Raw genomic sequence first — 19,695 nt, 5'->3', positions numbered from 1 at the left:
AGAAGTACACCAATATTTGCTAATTGTTTAAATCAATGCATTAATTTCAACATGAGTATTGAAGCGAGCCATGAGAAACCCAATCCTGAGGTGAATGACAATGAATTATTAAGTTATTCTGGTGCTGTCGTGAATAGAAAAGTGCCATGGCTGCCTTTTTATTTTTTTTTTAAATTGGAAAAAAAAGCACTGGTGGCTCTCTGTACAGTCACACGCTGCATGACAATCCAACAACTGTATTTCATTTGACATTTGAATTATTTCCCTCCACTCAGTCTCCAGATCTTGAGATATTAATGGAACTCTCACCGATGACCTTGGATTTTACAGGATCGGCTGTTTGACTGCGCGTTGCCGTGACACTAAAACGATGGGAGATTAGCTCAGATGAGACCGCCTCTGATTATTTCTGCAGAGAGTTTCATCCTGTGATGAAAAGGGAGTTAATGAAGACTTTTCTCCATTTCCTGAACACACCCCATTAACTGAGAGGTGTCTTCAGAAGACTCTGTCTCCTCCGACATGAAACGTGGATTTCGGAGGCCAATTTTCACAAACACCAAGAATGTTTCAAATCAAATATTTGGATGGGATTTGTGGACTTCCCTGTTTAAAGTGGATCTGGTGGCCATGTCATGAACCACCTGAAACAGCAAGAACTTTTTAATAGATGGAATCATGTTAAAGAGTAAGAGGAGGGTATGAGAGAAAATGTACGACCTAGTGATTGATATCTTTTCATTTGAACCTTTTCTATGGCCGGTATTTTTGGAGACAAAAACAGAAATTGGGGGGAAATGAGAGAAAACTTTAGCTGTTTCTTTCCAATAACCGCGGTGACACACAAAACATTAAGAGCCAAAGTAATTGAATTAGCTGTCTGGCGAATGAGCCTTCCTGCTGACGTTCCGGTAGATTTATGAGGCTGCGGTCCTGCGCTGATGTCCTGTAACACGATCCTGACGAACTCAAACACACTTGGGAGTTTTAGCTGGCCATTTTTTTCTATTTTAGACGGTTAGTTTACACCCCCCCCCCCCCCCCCCCCCCCCCCCATTTTTTTTGCCCTCTACAGTAAAGATTTTACTGGAGTTCTGTTGCATCACCTACTGGTAATGCTCAACACATGTTAAGTCAGTTTTGTTTGCTTTGTTTAAAGCCTATTTTAATCGCCCGGATCATCAACCTTTGCTTTAATATCCTCAGCATAATTTTGGCCTCCAAAAATGAGCCTTTGCAGTTGTGGCCCAGACTCTGACGTGATGAAAGGCTCAGTATTCCCTCAGAACAGGCAATTTTCTCCTCTTCTTTGTCACACATTGGCATTACACCTCCCATGAAGAAAATCCCCTTTTCTCTTATGAACAAGGCTAACTCAATTACCTCTTGTGAAAGGTCAGGGTATTCAAACGCCATAATATGACAGGCCGTTGGCTGCTGTGGCTGTTAGCTTTTGTCATTTTGGGCAGTTTGATTTAAATTTGGACAGCTGGCATGTGTTCTGAGCCCAAATATTTCGTTTTTGAAAAAGTGGCCTTAATTTTCTGCTGCTGTTTCGGCTCATCTTACATGACTTTAGCGTTCTGATAATCAGGCGTTATCTGCCGCGAACCGGTAGCTGCGCGCTCTACAACTCAAAAGGAGGCATTTGAAGTTCACCGCTGGGTTCTGAGCTTCTCTGTTGATTCTGTAAAGGTCAGTTAAATCTCCTGAGCTCTGATGCTGATCTAATGCATTCAATTTTTGTTTTTTGGTTGTTTTTTTGTTTTTTTACTAAGAAGAGGCCAAATGTATCAGCAGAAATGGAGTCCTAAGTCTTTCATGTGTGACAAAATAAAGGAGTGAGGAATGAAATGATGCTTGTTATCAGCATATGTGTCAATCATCACAGGCTCCAGGCCTTGTTGGGATTGATCACAGCATGATTGGATGGGATGGATACTAAATGCTTTGGCTCTGAGGTTTGGAGCCCTCTGATTGGTCAGATCTCGACATAATAAGCTATTTAAATGTATAAATTAAACAAAACAAGGGAGTATAAAATGCAACATCGACCTCTAAATCTCAAAGTCTCCCGTGGAGTGAAGATTTAAATCAGATGGAGAAACAGACGTACATTAATGTCTATATTTACTTAAACTGTCTCGGCTAAACAGTTCTAAAGTAACTTATATCTTTCATTTCTGGGCAGGTTTAGCTGTTCTTAGTAGGTTGCCTGGTCCTCATTAGGGAAACCTTTACTCCTTAGATATCTTCACTTTAACTGTACGTCATGTAGCTTACAGCCAGCGTATCCTCATCAGTGGTGGATTCAGGCGCCTGTCTGCCTGCACATCTGCTCAGCTGCTGCCCGGAGACAATGCTCAGCGGAGACCGACGTTCCCTCTTCTCGTCTGGGAATGAAAGCACAGTTCCGCTCTATTCCACACTCCAACAGACAGTCGGCTATGTGTACGGCCTGAGCACACGGGCGAGTGTGCTTTAGAGTCAACGCTGAACTCTCCTCCTGCTGGTAAAAAAGCTCCAGATGGAAGTCCAAATCCAACACGGCTGCTGAGAGTGAAGTCCAGACTTCCCACCACAGCAACCGTGGTCACTTCTGCTCTCTTCGCTACACAGACCCACCTCCCAAATGTATCTTCTGTTGTTTGGATGCTGCCATCTGACTCTTCCTTCCCTTATAAAGTGGAACATATTCAGGGTTTCAGGTGTATTACAGATCTCTATTGTCAAGATGTCACCGGCAGTTGCCTCCCACATTCCCAGACGCCTCCGACTAGAACCGGAGTTGAAGGATTTCTCTCAGTCTGTCTGTTCCACGGAGCGATGTCTCACCGGCTTTTCATTTATTCCGAGGGCGCAACTTTATCAGTGTCACCCCAGCGCACCTTTAATGAGCGGAGGTTTGTCGATGCAAAAACAGTCATGATAGTATTCATCACCACGAGTGCTGGAGCGATGGATATGGATATATCACTTCTTCTTCCTCGCTGACTGGAAAATGTCGCATCGGAAGGAAAATCGTTCCAGGGTAAATAAGCAGTCTAGATCAGTCACCTCTAACCCGGAAAGCCTCCCAATTCAGGGGGTTTATCTTTTACAGTGACGGTGCTCGTTGTTACCTTTACTTAAATGCAACAGATGAATTTGTAGTTTTATTTTTATACTGTAAAACGGTGTAAAAGGAGGGAAAACAAAGGACTTTGCACTGTGTTTAAGTCAGTTCGACCTGCTTCAATATATGTTACTATGGAGCCTGTAAACACAGCACTTCTAATAATATACAGCTGTTGTTCTTGTATGTCAGTATTACATATTGAATTTCTGATGTAGATGAATTCATCCTTGAAGCTGAAAACCTTCAGCGTTTCTGTATCCTCACTGTTGCAGATATGAAAGTAACTTTGCTTGAGTTTCCATTAATTCTAACTGCAGCATTTAGCTTCAAATCGATAGCATGTAGTAGCAGCAGGACATTTATTATCTACAGGAAATCCAGTAAAGTAGCGTGCACCAACTCACACTGGCTAATGATCTCACACGTGCAGAGAATCAATACATGCCATGCTGGCACAAATGTTAAATCACAGTATGCTCGTGCCTTAATCATTCTCACACAACATGGAAAAGGTCACGTCGGCCTGCTGCCCGTCCACTTTTGACAGTAATTATTGAGGGAAAAGGCGACCTTACGTAAGACTTAAACTCCTTTCTTTGTTTGGCCTGGTGGTTCAGATAAAATATTTTAATTAAACACAGTACAGCCAGAAAACATAAAAGTATTTGATATTGTGCAAATTTGTGACATGATTTCATAAATTAAGGAAGATTAAAAAAACAATAAAGTGTGTTTTTGTCCAGCTGGTATTTTCTAAAGCTTTGATTTACAGGGATTGATGATGTATTTAAATTACTAAAGCTTGAGCAGTGTAATTATTTAATTTGATTAGTAACTGTGCAATGAATGGAGGGATAAATAAATAAATGACAGTTTAGTTATGCTTTAAACGTCATAGGAAAGGTGCACTGAAATGTACGAAAGGTTTAATTAACCTGAATAGATCCCTTAATAAACCAAGGTTGCCTCTCAGTGGTGAACGTCATCTTATTTTTTAATAACAACGTGCCATCATAACTTACGTTCTCGTGTCGAGTGTTAGCGGGCCTGTTGTTCGTTAGTGTTTTTTTTACCTGTGAAACATCTGCCGCACGTCTGATCTGCTCCATGAAGGTGGCGCTCTTGGATGCCTCCTACAGTGTCGTCGCGTTCGTCTTGGATGAATCACAGCTTCGTTCAATCTGGAGTTGAGTCTCTGGTTCAGCTACCTTCAGAGGGAGACGGAGGTTTTTGGTTTGTGTCCCAGTACAACGATGCATGCAGTGAATTATAGTTCCAATCAGCGAGATGCAGCATCGTCTAGAAGGAGGAACACATTTTGATTATGTGATGATGCGTTGCTGTCTGTCTGAGTGTGTTACGTCTGTTTTTCTCTTGTCCTTGTCAGTGTTGACCATCATGTGTTGCACCTGTCTAATTGTTTCCGCCCCTCCCCTCAGGCATTTAAACCCAGTTCCCCTTCTGCGCTGGGTTGTCTAGTTTTTACAGGCTGGTTCTCTGTTAGCATGAGATGGGTTTGGAATCCGACTGTTCTCAGGAACGAAGCTCTGTCTGATCGGAATCAGCCGGGTGTTGGACTTACTCTGGTCCTTTGTTTGCTGCCTAATATTCACCGTCAGACCGTCGATGATTAAAAATGCTACAAAATGGCGCCACCGTCGTCATGAACGTCAGTGCTTCTGGGAGACAAGGGTGATAGTTGTAAATGTGAGATGTTGCCTAAAAGGTTGCCTCCTCACCTTCCCTTTTTACTTCAACATCTCGTAGTTTTTCCTCCATAATGTGCCCAGAATAGCCCAGTGGGGGTATTGCACCCTTTAATGTCAGGATGGTGTTATATCTCTGTGGTGTTTGGAGAAGTTTGCGTGATCTCTTTTCATTTACACAACAAAGTTCAACCTGTTTTCTTCCTCTTTTCCTCAGTGTTTGCCAAATACTCGATTCCTATTAGGATGACTATGGTTGTTCCCGGCCTAATTTCTCATTTGGAATTCTTTTGCCTGATTCTGTCATCCTTCCCCTCATCCTCGATCAATAACAGAGGCTGTTGTTGACTTATTGAGATGGATTTTTAATCCGCACCGGTTTTATTTGCACTCTATTTGAGAAAACACAAATTCTTTTCTGGTAATATCTAGACAACTGCCACCAGGATAATGAAGAAAGGCCCATTTGCATTACATTTATCACACTTTGTGTGGGTTTTTTTTGTCTTAATAAAGCTGTTGCAACTTTGGGGTCGTGTCTTCACAGATTAAAGTCTTTGTCTGGCTTTTTTTAAATTATTAAAGAGAAAATGAAGGAGCAGAAATGCTGCATGGGCTTGTACTTGTTCTAATATGATGGGGATGTCGCAGTGATTCATCAATGCGGAGCTGAACAAATAAGAAAACGCTGAGGTGCAGAATCAACCTCAAAGCCTGAGAAAACAGATGAAACCGATTCAAAACTAATGATGTTTACCATCACATTCGATAACTATAGCAAAATAAGGAGACGGTGCTGCTGTTTCTTCCTCGCTAATTTGATTTTAATGTGTTCGACTGATGGCTCTAGAGCTCCTTTAAGCGTGTTGCTCCCTGTGGAAAACATATTTCATACTTCATTCCGTGCAGACCTCCGGCCGGAGTCCTGCCCGCTATAATTGCACAGATCTGTCTTAAACATCCATGAATTATAAGTATATGATTAATTATTCATGGCCCTGCTCGCTGGGCCACTGTGAACAAAGTGACCTTATTTTTCATCTGGTTACATTCCGATTCACACGTAAGCAAGGCGCATAATGACCGATCCAGTTGGGGATACTGTCATTCCAGCACTTCCTTCTGTTTAGGACTCGGATTTGCGCTGCACCGCTGAAGCCTTTTGCTGCCTCACAGATGGAGATCTTTTCCTTTCTGTTTGAGGTTTTCTCTGCACTGTTCAGTTGTTTCAAGAGCATGATCCCAATGCCTGTTTTGCTGTGAAATCCCAGAGATCCATCACTGACTGGTCCCCATGCGTCTGTTCAACCGTCCAGCCTGGGTCAGGAGAACAGATGCCAGTCAGCTGTTTGCAGCTCCTGTCGTAGATCCATCACCTATTGATTCCGATCTTTGGGTCAGTCAATCTTTATGTCAAACCGTCTGTCTTCATGTGGCTATTTAAAGTTGAAATGAACCTCAGGGGGCATAAATATCATATAGAAAGGTGAGAGAGATTTCTGACAATTAGCACTGGGCTGTGGAGCGGCAGGCGAGGGGAGCGTGAGCTCAGTTTTCCCTGCGGTGAACTGGGTATGAGTCATGATGAGCCCTGTGCTGACTCCTTGTGGTGAGTTATCGATCCACCACTGGGATCACCTTCTGGCCGACGTCTCTCGGCCTCATTAGCAAGAGCTTATTAGCTGAGCAGAGCTATAACAGCGGTGTGCACGTGGAGCCGACCGTGAGTGGCTGAAACATGCTGGATCCCAGGTCTTGGAAGCCTGACTGGAATTAAACAATCCCCAAGAATAGAACAAGATGCCTTTGATGCTTTGATACATGGCGGTAAAACAAAACAAACATGCTCGTGAATATTTTTATATCCAGAATGCCAGAGTGCACGTTTCCTGAATTTGATCTACGATCACCAAAACCAATCACTGTCCACATGACGTGGACACACAGTATATCATTTAAAGAAAACAAGCAGAATGCGACGATCATCTCCGTTGGGACAGGGTGCTTCAGAACCAGTGTTGGTGCTTTGGTGGCATAAAACACAACATACAATAGACTGATCATGTGCCAAAATGATTCTCAGAGCTTCAAGTGGAAGCAAAAAGTGAGACATTAATCAATCCTGTTTCCTTTCAACATGTTGCATATTTTCTGATGCAACCAGTAAGCATGAGCCTCAACGCCACACCTTTACAGCTGAAGGGAGTGTAGGGAGCATCGGTGACAACAGTGGCTAAATTATGAGCTAGCTCTTCATCTTCCAGCCGTGAGGTCACTTGTTTCTTCAGTGGCCTCTTTAATATTGTGAGGTAGATAATGTAGAAAACGAGTAAATCTGGCAATGCGGATAATCTAAATGGGTTTATAAATTGGTGTAACAGTTATCAAACTGCTTAAAGATAGTGAAAGGGATGAAAAGGTGGACCAGGAATGAGCATTCTACACCATATGCCATTATATGTCATACTTTCCCCCGATGACCAACGTTCATGGTATGCCTTAATAACTCGGACCCCATAATTGACCTTTCGCTGGGACAAAACTCACAAAAACCACAAAAATGAAAGCAAAGAAAAGCTTTTTAAATTCAGATTTGCAATCTTAATGAAGCTTTCAATTTAACTTGTTTCTTAATGATACATAGTCTTATTTGTCCCAGGGGGTCACAGGTTGTGTCTGTAGCTTTTCTTTCTCTCTGTGCCTGTCAGGACTCGCTGACGATACATCTGTGAGGCCACGCCCACTCCGAGATCTGACAAAGACCTCGAGGTCCAAACTCGGCGGCATTTTAAACTATGATTCATCGATTATAATGAAGACTCTTTAAATTGCCTTTCTTCGTGTGACATTTGCGGAGCGCCGGCACCAGCCAGCATCTTTTCCAGTGGAGTAGACAAATGTAATTATGCCATAATTGTCTGAAATAGGGAAAGAATGGGCTGCACAGCCATCTGTAAACAAGTCAGCAAATGTATTATTTTCAGTCAGTTGCTGTTTGAAATCCTCTAAAGGTAAAATGAATGATTTTCCTCATGGAGTTGCTGAACCAAGGCCGTGCAAAAAGGAGCGAGAAGCCAAATTAATGACATTTCCCATGTCATTCACGCCGCCTGTTTGACAGAGGGTGTTTTCCGCCAATCATGTCTACAGCTGTCACAGAGGAGCTGCATCGTCAGACTGATTCCGACACTCGGGGATCGTGTATTGAGAGTATTGACATGTTTAGTTTGTAAGATCTGTCAACGCGTGTTTATGCTTCATTCACATAAACCAGCTGATCCAGAGGGGTTGGTAAAAGACCTGGCTCCGACACAAGAGTCCTGAAATCTGGAACTGTAAATTTAAAGAGGCGTCCTTATTAGTTCATGAGTTTTAATAAAAAGTGAAGGGTTGCCAGATAAAACACAATCAGAAGAGTCTGATGCTACATTTAAGGTGCTCATCCCTCTTTGATCCTTCCATTTGGATACTTCCTCATGCATAATTTCAATTAAAGATGTTCCCCTTTGTGTCAAACTGAGCCATAAAAATAGTGCTTAAAAAACCTACCGAAGGAAGGAACACTGAATATCCAGAGTAGCCAACATTTTCCTCATACAGCTACTGTCTTTGTTGTTATGCTGAGCCTTGATCTGGTCTGACCTTTGCCCCTCACATCTCCGTGGAGAAAGATCATGTTGCTGTGATGGGACGGTGCTTGTCTAACTGTCTCCAGCATCATTTTCAAGCTGTTTTGATTCCAGGTTGTGCAGTCTTATGGTGCCTGTGTGGGTTTTCTCCAGGTACTCCAGTTTCCTCCCACAATCCAAAAACATGCACATTAGGCTCAGGCTTTAAATTGGCCCTCAGTGCAAGCGTGTGAGTGAGCCGTGTGTGTGTGTGTTTGTGCTGTGATGGGCTGGAGACCTGTCCAGAGTGTGTTCCTGCCTCTCACCTGCTGACCAGTTGGGCAGGCTCCAGCAGCTCCATTATCCTGATTATGAATCAGCAGCATTTGCCAGAAAGAAAAATCCCAAACCTTTTTTTGTTTTCAGCCGGTCCTCATAATAAATCATTTTTTATCACGCTAGCTGAGAGGAAAAGGCAGTTTAATAACATCTCTTGCCATTTCACTTGGTGTATGTAAGTTTCAGCCTTTAACTTTCCGTGTTATTTATTCAATAAAAGCCGTCTTTTTGAGTAAACTGTACTTTTAATTTCTCTTGGGAAACCTCCGGTCCTTGTGGAGCTGATATGCTAGCTTGTTGCGCCGTCAGTGTTTTTATGAATTACTGTGATATTCTTCAATTTTGCCATCTGTTTAAGAGCAACGGGGCTGTTTCAGTCAATTTAACACAGTAGCCGAATGGTTGTTACACAATTCGGTGATGCAAAGGGCTCACAAAGGTGATAATTATTCAGTTTTTTGGTCACCAACACTTGTTGCGTACCAGCCACATCTACTCCTTTGAGGCTGTAGCCAGGTTTTCTTTACTACAGCCTTGATGGTGCTGTGTGGGTGAGGTAATTAATCCCACCAGCAATTACCAGCATGGCCTGGGAGGTGGAACGCTCCATCAAAAGTTGATTTGACTGCAGACTCTGAATGCCCTTGGGCATCGCGCTGAACTCCAAATTACCCTGATGATTTCTTTTTTGTTCCTTTCCAAGGTCACCTCGACCACCAACACGTCCACGACTTGGACTCCTTAACTTAACTGTTTTACTAATTCATTCCAGACGCTTGTTCCAGAGTCGCTCGTTGGCACGGGGTCAATTTGTCGCTCTGACCATTAGCAGATGGCGCTAATTAATGTTGGTGTTGTGGAAAAATGACCTTCGGGCTCTTGTAAAATGAGCAAAACAAATTCACAAGCATTTTCCATTTTCCCGTCACATCAGCGAACAGTAACAGACAGTAACAGATAACAAACCTTGAGTCTATTCTGAAACATTCCAAGGTTGAACTGAAATGTAAGCGAACACATGTGTTTGAACAAAGATGGTGTTTAACAAACCTGTTAACACAATTAGATCCTTGAACTTCATTACTCCATTTTTGTCTCCTCGAGGCTTTGATTTGATAAGACTTTAATTTGATAAGACTTTACTAGAATGAAGAAATATTCCCTCCCTCTTCCAACTAAGAGGCCTGGTTATAACGACGCCCTCTGATATTGTAAGTGTGATAAGTCTGTTCCACTTTATTGCACATCCTGTCAGCTACCTACCAGATAATGTATTAAAGCTCCTCTGCAGGACTGAAAGTGATGTATGCTTGCATTGTAACATGCAGGATGGCCAGCAACAGGCAATAAGTAGGAATGAGAAAGCCAAATTAGCAGCTGGACAATATACCGTATCTCTTTAGGGCTTTAATTAAAGCGTATTGAAAGCAATAAGCAAAATATTCAAAGGCATAATTGAGGTCAGACACATGGCCGGTGTGAAGCAGAGGTCAGCTATAAGTGTTGATGGTCGATTCCATCAATACTGACGGCCTTGGGTCACAGCCATCTGGGTAAAGTGAGTTCGTCATCTTCGGGAAGAATAAACCATTTTGACATAATTAGAGATTTTGAAGGGGTTATTCCACTGAAAATTGCAGCGTAATGCCAGGCAGGAGGACAAGATGCCCGAATCTTGCAGGGATGATTTTGCAGCCTGAACTGCTGTTACGAGGCAGGACGAGTCCCTGTGTTCAGATGCTCACTGAACACCTGTTCTGCTGCTGCCCATCTGCTTCAGTGTTTGATGTCTTCGGTTCTGGGATGGTCTTCCACACTATTGTAAGAAAAGATCTGATTTGCTGTCATCTTTATATTAGCTTGAGCAGGCCTTTGTCCTCCGAGCTATGTCGTCACTTTTTGCCGATGACTGGATACTCCCAGTAGACGGGATACAAATCCCAGTAGATTAGCATGATCTAAAACACTCACCCCTGCCCAACCACTACCCGTGCTACCGCTACATGGAGCCTCATGACAAATAAAATTGTCTGGGAAAATGCAGAGAGTGGATTAACAGTGAAGACACAATGATGCATGTGCGGTCCAAGTCCGGGTTAAATGCCAAATATAGTATTCATTCTCCAAATGTCATGTTCTCATCCTTTCCAGGTAAATGAGATACATCTTCAAAGATCAAATTCATTCAATAACCAAAACACATTCAGATCAGTTCAGGAATACACCTTTACACTGTATCCCAACGATGAAACACACACAAAGATATACACATATATAAATATATATTTGTGTGTATGTGTTATTATTAAAGATCTGTTAAATAAATTGTGAAAAATACTGGTTGTGTTTCTTATTTGCAAGTGTAGGACTATGTGGGAGTTTATTGTTTACCCTGTGAAGCGCACTTGACTGCCTGCCAGACAAAGGCAGGGGCGAACACACCTGATATATTGTTAGCGACGTTGTGGATTTTAAACCTTCTTAAACATCGATACACTGACGCAAATGACCACGAAACTCGCTCTTAGCATATGTACTCAAAAACAGAAGCATAAACAACTTATGACCATTAAGCTACGTTGAATACGGTCCTTTGAAAACGTACAGCGGGATAAAAATGAGGACAAGGAGTGATGCACGTGCCGTCGCGCGCCTGGAGAGTGGCGGAAGGCCACACCTGCGACGGCTCGGCCAGCAACAGGTCCGGTCCCAAAGGTTCCATTTACTCCATTTTCCTGTTATACTGCAATTTGTCTGGAAAAACAACAATCTGCAAGTCACAGATATTACCGGGGATCACATTCAACCCATACAAATTCACAGAATTCACAAATTCAGGCGGTAACACTAAATTCCTGCCTCGCTTCGGTTATGCGTTTACAGGGAAAAGGCACTTAAAAAAAAAGTTTGTCTCCATGTAAACAGCCTAAGTCCCCCACATGTGCACGAGTGGTTTGATGATTCTACACTCTTGTTAATGCTGCAGAGTTTTGAATCAACTGTGTGTCCTCATTATAATTCTGTTACCACCGTAGTGTTCTTAGAGCTATCTTTAATGTTGGTGCAGTACCGATGTGGGTTCGCTCATCCTAGAGGCTAACGTCAATGCCAGTTTACTTTCTGTATGCAAATTGGAACATTCTTCTTTTATTTTTGAGTGGCAGCAAACTGAACAAAGATCACGAATCAGGTGACGCACGGGTCATTCCGGCTTCATGAATGATTTAACTAGATACATGCGGGAATGGTGTAACAGATATCAGGAGCCACTGGTGTGTCAAATAAAACTGTTTTTGGTGACTCTAGTATCACTGTTACATAAGCGTTTTTCTTTCAAAAGCTCAGCGTGCGTTTAAGCAAAGAAAAAGCTTTTTTCTTCCGCCCACGCCGACTCCAGACCCTCCTCCAAACACGTGTCTGCGCGCTAATGTGCTGGGTTGCTCATTACCGCGGATGCGTGAAGGCACAGGACAGTGCGCGCCCCTGGATGCAGGCAGCTGAAGTCGCAGCCTGTTCTTGCCCTGCCCTTGTGCGCTCCGCTCTCTGCGCGTCTGTCTCCGGCGCATTTCGTCCTTCCTCTCACTGACGGGAGCACCGCTGCGTGTGCGGGACAAGTTGTTGAGCTCCGGCTACAAAGCTGCCCACCTTTAAAAGGATCTGGTCGTGCTGGGAGGAATCGGGACCCGCCGGGTTGTTCTCTATTTTCTTATCGAGGAGAGGTGGAAAAAAGCCAGGAGGTCTTTTTTTAATTGTTACTATTGCAATGAGGTGGACGTACCAGAACCTAAAGTGAGGAGTTTTGCTCTCCTCGTTTTGTTGCGAAATCCTGCTCACTGGAGGAAAAAGAAGCCCCCCTCAATCCGGATTTCTTGATCGGTGACGGAGCCCGCGCAGCTGATTCTCCCCGTGTACCACCGATGTGTGCGATGTGGAGGCTGCAGGTCGCCTTCTGTATCGCGTCGGTGCTGCTGTCCCTGTCATCTGCTGCTGAGAGCAAAGCGCGGAGCTGTAGCGAGGTGAGGCAGGCGTACAGCGCCAAAGGATTCAGCCTCGTCGATGTGCCTCATCAGGAGATATCAGGTAGGAGAAGAATCACGCGCGTCGGACGCACCTTGCGCGCAATAGTCCATGTGCCCTGACAGACCCTCTGTTGCAATTCATGGTAAATGTGATGGCCTTTGATTGCAAAAGTCAGTTACAATGTGATGCGTGCGAGATTATTATTATTGTCATTATTAGTTGTTGTTGTTGGTACAACTACTACGAGATTTTAAACTCTTTTCCAAAAGTGGCAGGGTCAGAATTTGTCATCACGTGTGTTATAAATCACGGGAAATTGCTTCATAATTACATTTAAATGCAACTAAATGAACGATAATTGATTTGAGGCTCGTCAGAAATAGAAAATATTAAGCAGGAAAGGTGCAGGTGCCCACTTAGTCAAGGTGAGCTTTATGTTTTGGAGTTTTAGAGGATACATTCACTTCATCGTTGAGCGGACGGGGTGGGGAGAAAAGCCTGTGATGGTTCACCTCCAGGATCCAGTATCTGCTGATAGATCTCCGGGAGGACCAGCCTGAGTGCTGAGAGCTCTGAGAGGCGCGTCGCTTGAGCTCATCTCGACAATGATCTCAAAGCAAGGCGCACTTTCGCAGCCGGAGTCTCAGTTAATGCGCTGCGGGTGTCTACACGTTTACCTGTTGCCGGCATTCAACAGCACATCCCGGAGCTCGACGTCCACGTCGGCCGGTGAGGGCGCGTCTCACCAGCAGGGGGCTCTGTGCGCTCAGCGTGAACCGCCGCTCTTGGCCGGTTTTCCCTCCATTTCGGTCTTCCTCAAGGCTACGGCTTAGGCTTTTTTAATTCATGCTCTTTGATACAGAGAAGATATGGGCTTTTATTATCTCTTGTGTGGTGCTAATCACATTTCTGGTCAAAGCAGGAGTGGAGATTAGTCAGTAAATAAGTCTGCTCCAAGAGAGATGGAGCAGAGCTCGACGTTAATCCTCTATTGCCTTTTTCAGACAAAATAAAGAGCCTGTATTGGTAATTGGCAGTGCCAGGCAGTAATGATCATAGAGCTGCTTTATTTGAATTTAACACGCTTTCAGTTGGATGTGAATTTGATTGCTTTGTTGCTGACTAAATGTGTGGGTTGAGTCTGGAGGCTGTGTGAGGGCTCCTTGCAGGGTGATCCTTCCAGTGGTGCCTGAAATTTGGAAAAGTTGGTGCTCTGCGATTTCACATCTTTTTTTGGAATCCTCAGATTTGTTTGTATGCACATCTGAGAGACCTTTAGGCACATTAAAGAGAGAAGGAATAAATGTTCTTCAGCACCTTTCAACGTGCTGCTTCTCCATCGTCCTCATCTCCTCGGATGGCTCCGATCAGACAGGGAGAGGCAGGACGGCTCCTGCTGCCTCCTCTGTTTCTGCCTTCAGTAGTGCTTATCGATTAATCACAAAAATAAAAAGATCAAGATAAGTTGTTCTTTTTTTTTAGGAAGAAATCCTACATGCAAAGATAGATACATCGACGCTTTGATGAATTAGCTCGAGTTTTTCTTTGATCTCCCTGTAACTTTGACTGGACTGAGATGTTTAACAAAGCAACATTTTTTTTGTTTTGAATTCTAATCGTATCTTAATTACGAGTCATTCACAGTGATGTACAGCCTGTTCGCTCTGTGTAATTGGATCTCCTTGTCTACAAATAACCTTTGCATAAATACAACAGAAGTTAGCTATAGGCCTCAGGAGATGGGATTGTAGAAAGCACTCAATTATGGCTAATTACCTATGCTAATACAAATGTGCGGTAAGCTGTATGGGCAGCATTAGTGCTCATCCCTCCATCATTTGCTCTGTCATGGTGCTGCTCTGCCTCGATAGCTGAAACACCGTGGTTTAATACTAATGCGGAGGTGGCTACTTTTGGTCGTAAAGCCCCTGATTTGCATAAGCTAATTATTTTGACAGCCCTCCGCAGCTGATGAGCCGAGCTACATTGTTTAAGAGGGGTAAACAGAGATGTGTTTGTGCAGATGCTTTGGTACTTTAAAGTTACTGGATACACACGCCTTCATTTAATAAATGGAACTCTTTATTTAAACAGACCTTGTTTGTATCCTTTATTGGTGAAACTGAATAAATAAAAGCTTATTTATTCTCCAAATTCTCCAGTTCTCCAGGTCTGCTTCACAGCTATGCTTGGCAAACATCTGCATGATGTAATTGTCAGACCTAAATCAGCAGCATCAGTGCACACGAAGTTGGTTTCAGATCAGGTCAGCAGTGTTAGTTTATCGATGAAAGCCTTCTACTTTCTCGCTCTGCCTCAGGACTTTCGAAGGCCTGTGCTGGCTCGCTGTGGAAGCAGTAGGAGGTTGAGGAGAAGCTTTCTTGCTTTAAATGAGTTTTCATACACTGAGGTCTCAGACAAGCACCAGCATCCTCTGAAAGGCTTGACATGGATCTCCAAAGTGTCTGAAAGTGGCGGACAGCTTTATTAAACTCCTCTGGGTGTAGCTCTGTGTCCTCCTGCTCGTGTCGCTTTTCCTGCCGTGACACGGAGCAGCTAGCGTGGACAACACGACAGCCTGCCAGTGGGGATCACACGTCGGACATTAGTTATTGTGTCACATCGCTGCCTGATGGTCAGCTTATTGTTTTTAAAGGGGACAGCTTCAGACAAGCCTTGCCAGTGACCTCTCTCCGAGGACTCTCTGTTAATATCAATATATTCTTACACGTCCTGGTCTGGATGTGTGTGTGCGTGTGTGTGTGGGGTGGGGGGGACTCTCTCTGTCTGCTCTTAAACAAAATGGCTCAATGGCAATTGATCGGAACGCACTTCACGAGTCTTATATTAACCTTCTTCAGAATATCGGTTACCTTTAATGTTGATTTGTGGTAGCTTCAACGCTTGGATGCCCCCCCCCCCAGTCCATTAAACAAAACTCGGTGACATCATTGTTAATGCTTGAATCCCAGATACCGTATCAGCCATCAGAATAATGAAGCTAAGTGCATATTAGCCTTCTCGACAAAAGCATCAGCGTTGCTTCCAACACGCAATGCTGCATTTAAATAAGGCTACCAAAGATTGTGGTTTTGGTAATCCTCCAAGAAACACTTTGAGGCAGAAACGTGACGTGGCCTTAAAATAACTCAAGGAGATGATGTCATACACAAAGTGTATCATCCTGGATGGGCCACGGATGCTCCGCCACTCCGTGCCGTGCATTCACACTTTCAAATCCGAATATTTGGCTAAACAGCCGCTAAGGCCGCCAGTAGCGCTAACAATCTCGAGACTCTCCGAACATCCAGGGTTCCTCCTAGTGTTTGCCGCTGGAGAACGGCGGGAGAATGGAAGGCTGCATGAGCGCTGACAGTCAGAAAAAACAATAGTGGCTCTTTGTTCAAGTTAATGCGTTGTGCCGGCGCTGCTGCTGGAACAAAGACGGAGCGGCTGCCACCAGGTGTATGTGTCTGGGGATTGAGAGGGCGGGTCACGGACGGTTGGTAGGTGATGAAACCTGCCAACACATATATCATCCTCCTCCAGGGCAGCCAATAGTGAAGTTCAGGTCCACCCGATGGGGGGCACACAGCTCAGTTCACTGAATGACTCCTTCTCTTTTATCCTAGGCTGACTTTTTTTTACCATACATCGCATCATGTTGCAATCAGCGACTAATTATGGTCCTATTCTGCCTGAATCGTCCCCAATCATACCTGCAGGTGTCGATCATTCAGTCGTCCGACATTTATTTTGTAGGACGGATGAGGAACGAGTCATCTCAGGTGTGATAGCAGCCAGATGTCTAATCGCTAAATAAAGGAGTGACATTAAACCACGCGGGACGACAGCTCAGCAGCACAAGCCTCGCAAAGATTCATAAAACCAAAAAAATCTTCAGGGCATGTTTTTCTCCAACCATTAAGATGCTCCCGGCGCTGCCAAATTGGAGATAAGACTCCTGCCAGCTTCTATACATCTTCAGAGAAAACGGTTAATGAGATGTGAGAGTGTTTGGGCTCTGCGTGTGTGTGTGTGTGTGTGTGTGTGTGTGTGTGTGTGTGTGTGTGTGTGTGTGTGTGTTAGTGTCTCTGCATCTTTACTGTGATATTCTGAGACACGAGTGTTTTGTTTTTCACTGCTCGATGCAGATCGTGGGCATCGTCCTGTCAGATGGGTTTCATCAGGAACAGTTTAGCTCGGATTCTGCACCTTTTCCACTGATTTGGTGAATGAGAGTTTTCTCTGAACTGGTTTCTGCAGACTGTCAACACACACACACACAAACACAAACACAAACACACACACAATGATGTAGGAATTGTTGCCTAAAATATTTATTGTCAGCAGGCGTTCCATAGCAACAATGTTTCTCTTGGCCTAATTTAGTAAAGGAAGCAGAATTCAAAGTCATATCTTTGTCTTCTTCGTTTCCTTGACCGCTTTATCCCTGTCGGGGTCACATATGGGCGAAGGCAGGGTTGACCCCTGGATGAGTCGCTGTTTACATGATCAGCATTGAGCTCCACTAATAATGCTGATTCCTCTACATGAGGTGAAAGGAATTCTGGGACATGAGCAGACAAGTTCCTTAATACCGTGTCCAAAACTCAATCCTTTTCCCTACATAGTGCACTAACTAGTGCAGTCACCAGTTTATAGGACTGTCTAAATGTTAGGTGAGGACCACTGCATCCTATTTAGTTCACTCACAGCATCCCATAATGCACCATGAGAAGTACAGTGCAACCGATGCTCCCTGAGTAAGTAAGATATATCCCATCATGCTTTGTGGTCACACTTGAGAAACTAGACAGGATGTTAATTATTCATTAATAATTAAGTTAATAATTAAGGGTACGTTAGCACAACTACAAACAACCACTGAGTGTAATACATTTAATAATTGTTTAAAAAAAATTAAATTACCAGCACTAATGTCAATCTGGTCTTCGTAGTGTGCTGCTGTGATGTGTTTAAAGCAGCGGCTTAGTCCACAAAAGGATTTTCTGTGGGTTCAGTAGTCCGCTCGACCCCGCTCCTGAGAGAGTAGGATATAGGGAACGCGTGTGCGATTTTAGACACGGCCTAAACGCGCCGTGTGTTTGCTGCATGTCTTCTGTCCTCAGTAGATTAAAGAAAACATGGCTCCAGAAGGGAGCAGAGCAGAAAGCCAAATGTGACATCCGTCCAGCGGGAAACGTGTTTTCCCAGGAGCTGCTGTCAGCTGCCAGAATGCTTTTGTGGATTGTGCGTCGCCACAGAGGAATTAGCCACCGCCGTGAATGATTACAGGACAACCTCTCTAACAGCGTCTGTGGAGACCCTCTAGGAGGGGCCGAAAGAATATTGTTTACTGCACGGAAGACGCAAATCACCTTTCCTGTCTTCAGCTTCTCGTCCAGTTGCTGTTTTCTTATTCATTATTATTTTTTCTGTTGTTTTTATGGCTGTGGTCTCAGTTTTCCTCTCGGGGCCAGCCTCAGAATAGACGTCCCAAGCCTGACACCAACGCTGGCGCTCAGAGACATGTGAGCCGTGCAGAGCTTTGGGAAATCCTGCACCATATTGAGGTGTCAAAGACACAAATACGCCCCACGCCGGGGACTTTTTATTTTTGTTTTTCGGATTCGCCTGGGCACACGCAGCTAGGTGATTTGCTAAATAAAACGCCCCCCTGGGACCTTGAAGTAAACAAGCATTACAGACTGATAAACAAAGTGTGGCAAAACCGTCACGGTAACGTTGCGCGCTGTCAACAGATGCAGCAGCTTCGCCGATACCGGCGTGCCGGTGACATCGTCGACGTGCTGCTGACATAACGACATGCGGGCGCTTTTTAAAGCATCCGTGGTTGTTTTCAGTGAAGTGACTGATGATGATGAGTGATGCAGAAATGCCAACAGATAACTTGTCCAGGAATGGCGCCCATCATCTAAAACACATGAAAACAGTCTTTTTGTCTGAAGAATCTTTAAAGCTCGCTTGTCACCTATTGATGTAGATGCTTTTGTACCTGCCGCAGGTCGGCTTTGCCGGAGTACCAATGTGATACTATCAGAAAGTTCCAGGGAAATAGTAGAAGGAGCTGTAATTTTCCCATTTAACACTGAAGAACACTTAGTATGGAGATTGAATGGCATTGGGGGGTTTTAGAATCTCGTGGCTGACAGAGTGCAGAAGTACAAGAATTGCTACAACGCGACATGTTAAAGTGCGATTGTTCTGAGCTTGAATAGTTTTTCCGAGGGTGTATTTTTGAAGCAGATATAGGCTCAAATCTTGAATTATACACTAACACAAGTAGAGTATTTCTTGGTTGATTAAATAATAATCAGGCAGAGAAATTGTTCTTCCACACCTTAAGGATTGATTACAATCACCACTGTTCCTTTGAAAGCGTCCATCATGTGGATGAGGCCCTGGCTGAAAATCATTGTGACACCCTGATCTACAGGATACCACAAAAAGAGGAGGAGGGGGGGGGTCTAATCTCTGGTTATCTAATCAGTAGATCACCGTGTGTCCAGCCCTCTTTTCCTGTAACACAACAGTAAGGATGGGACCAAGTGCTTCTTATTGTTGTTGACTGTTGCAGACTAAAGTGAACAACTGGTGTTTTATAGTGTTAAATCTGTCCTCCAGACTAAAGCATGTATAAAGAAAGGTCGCACCCCTCCTGGATGCCCTACAGACACCCTGGACCGTGATCTGTTTTCATTTGATTTTATTTATTCATTATTGATGACCCAACTCTCTTTAATTCTCTGGCTCATTGCGTGGAAATGAGTGTGCATGGAATTTAACGGGGGCGAATTGGGCAAATTTGGTCTATTTAGTCTTCCAGCATTCAGCTCACCAGTCAAGAAGATGCACCGCATCAATATCATAATGTTCTAAA

The 19,695-nt window shown here is 43.9% G+C and overlaps 1 protein-coding gene across 2 annotated transcripts in view; it reads left to right on the top strand.

The window, feature by feature from the left end:
• Positions 1-12,277: 12,277 nt before the first annotated feature.
• gpc6a (glypican 6a) overlaps positions 12,278-19,695 on the top strand; it is an 84,621-nt gene continuing 77,203 nt past the window's right edge. For both annotated transcript variants that reach the window (XM_029846276.1, XM_003969907.3), the window contains exon 1: positions 12,278-12,851. In XM_029846276.1, the coding sequence (XP_029702136.1) occupies positions 12,689-12,851 (163 nt within the window). In that variant the 5' untranslated portion in view covers positions 12,278-12,688. The remainder of the gene's footprint in view (positions 12,852-19,695) is intronic.

Source organism: Takifugu rubripes, chromosome 13, assembly GCF_901000725.2.
Source record: "Takifugu rubripes chromosome 13, fTakRub1.2, whole genome shotgun sequence".
In the NCBI taxonomy this organism is placed as follows: domain Eukaryota; kingdom Metazoa; phylum Chordata; class Actinopteri; order Tetraodontiformes; family Tetraodontidae; genus Takifugu; species Takifugu rubripes.
The sequence above is the reverse complement of the archived record's forward strand: the minus strand, read 5'-3'. Positions and strand labels throughout refer to the sequence as shown.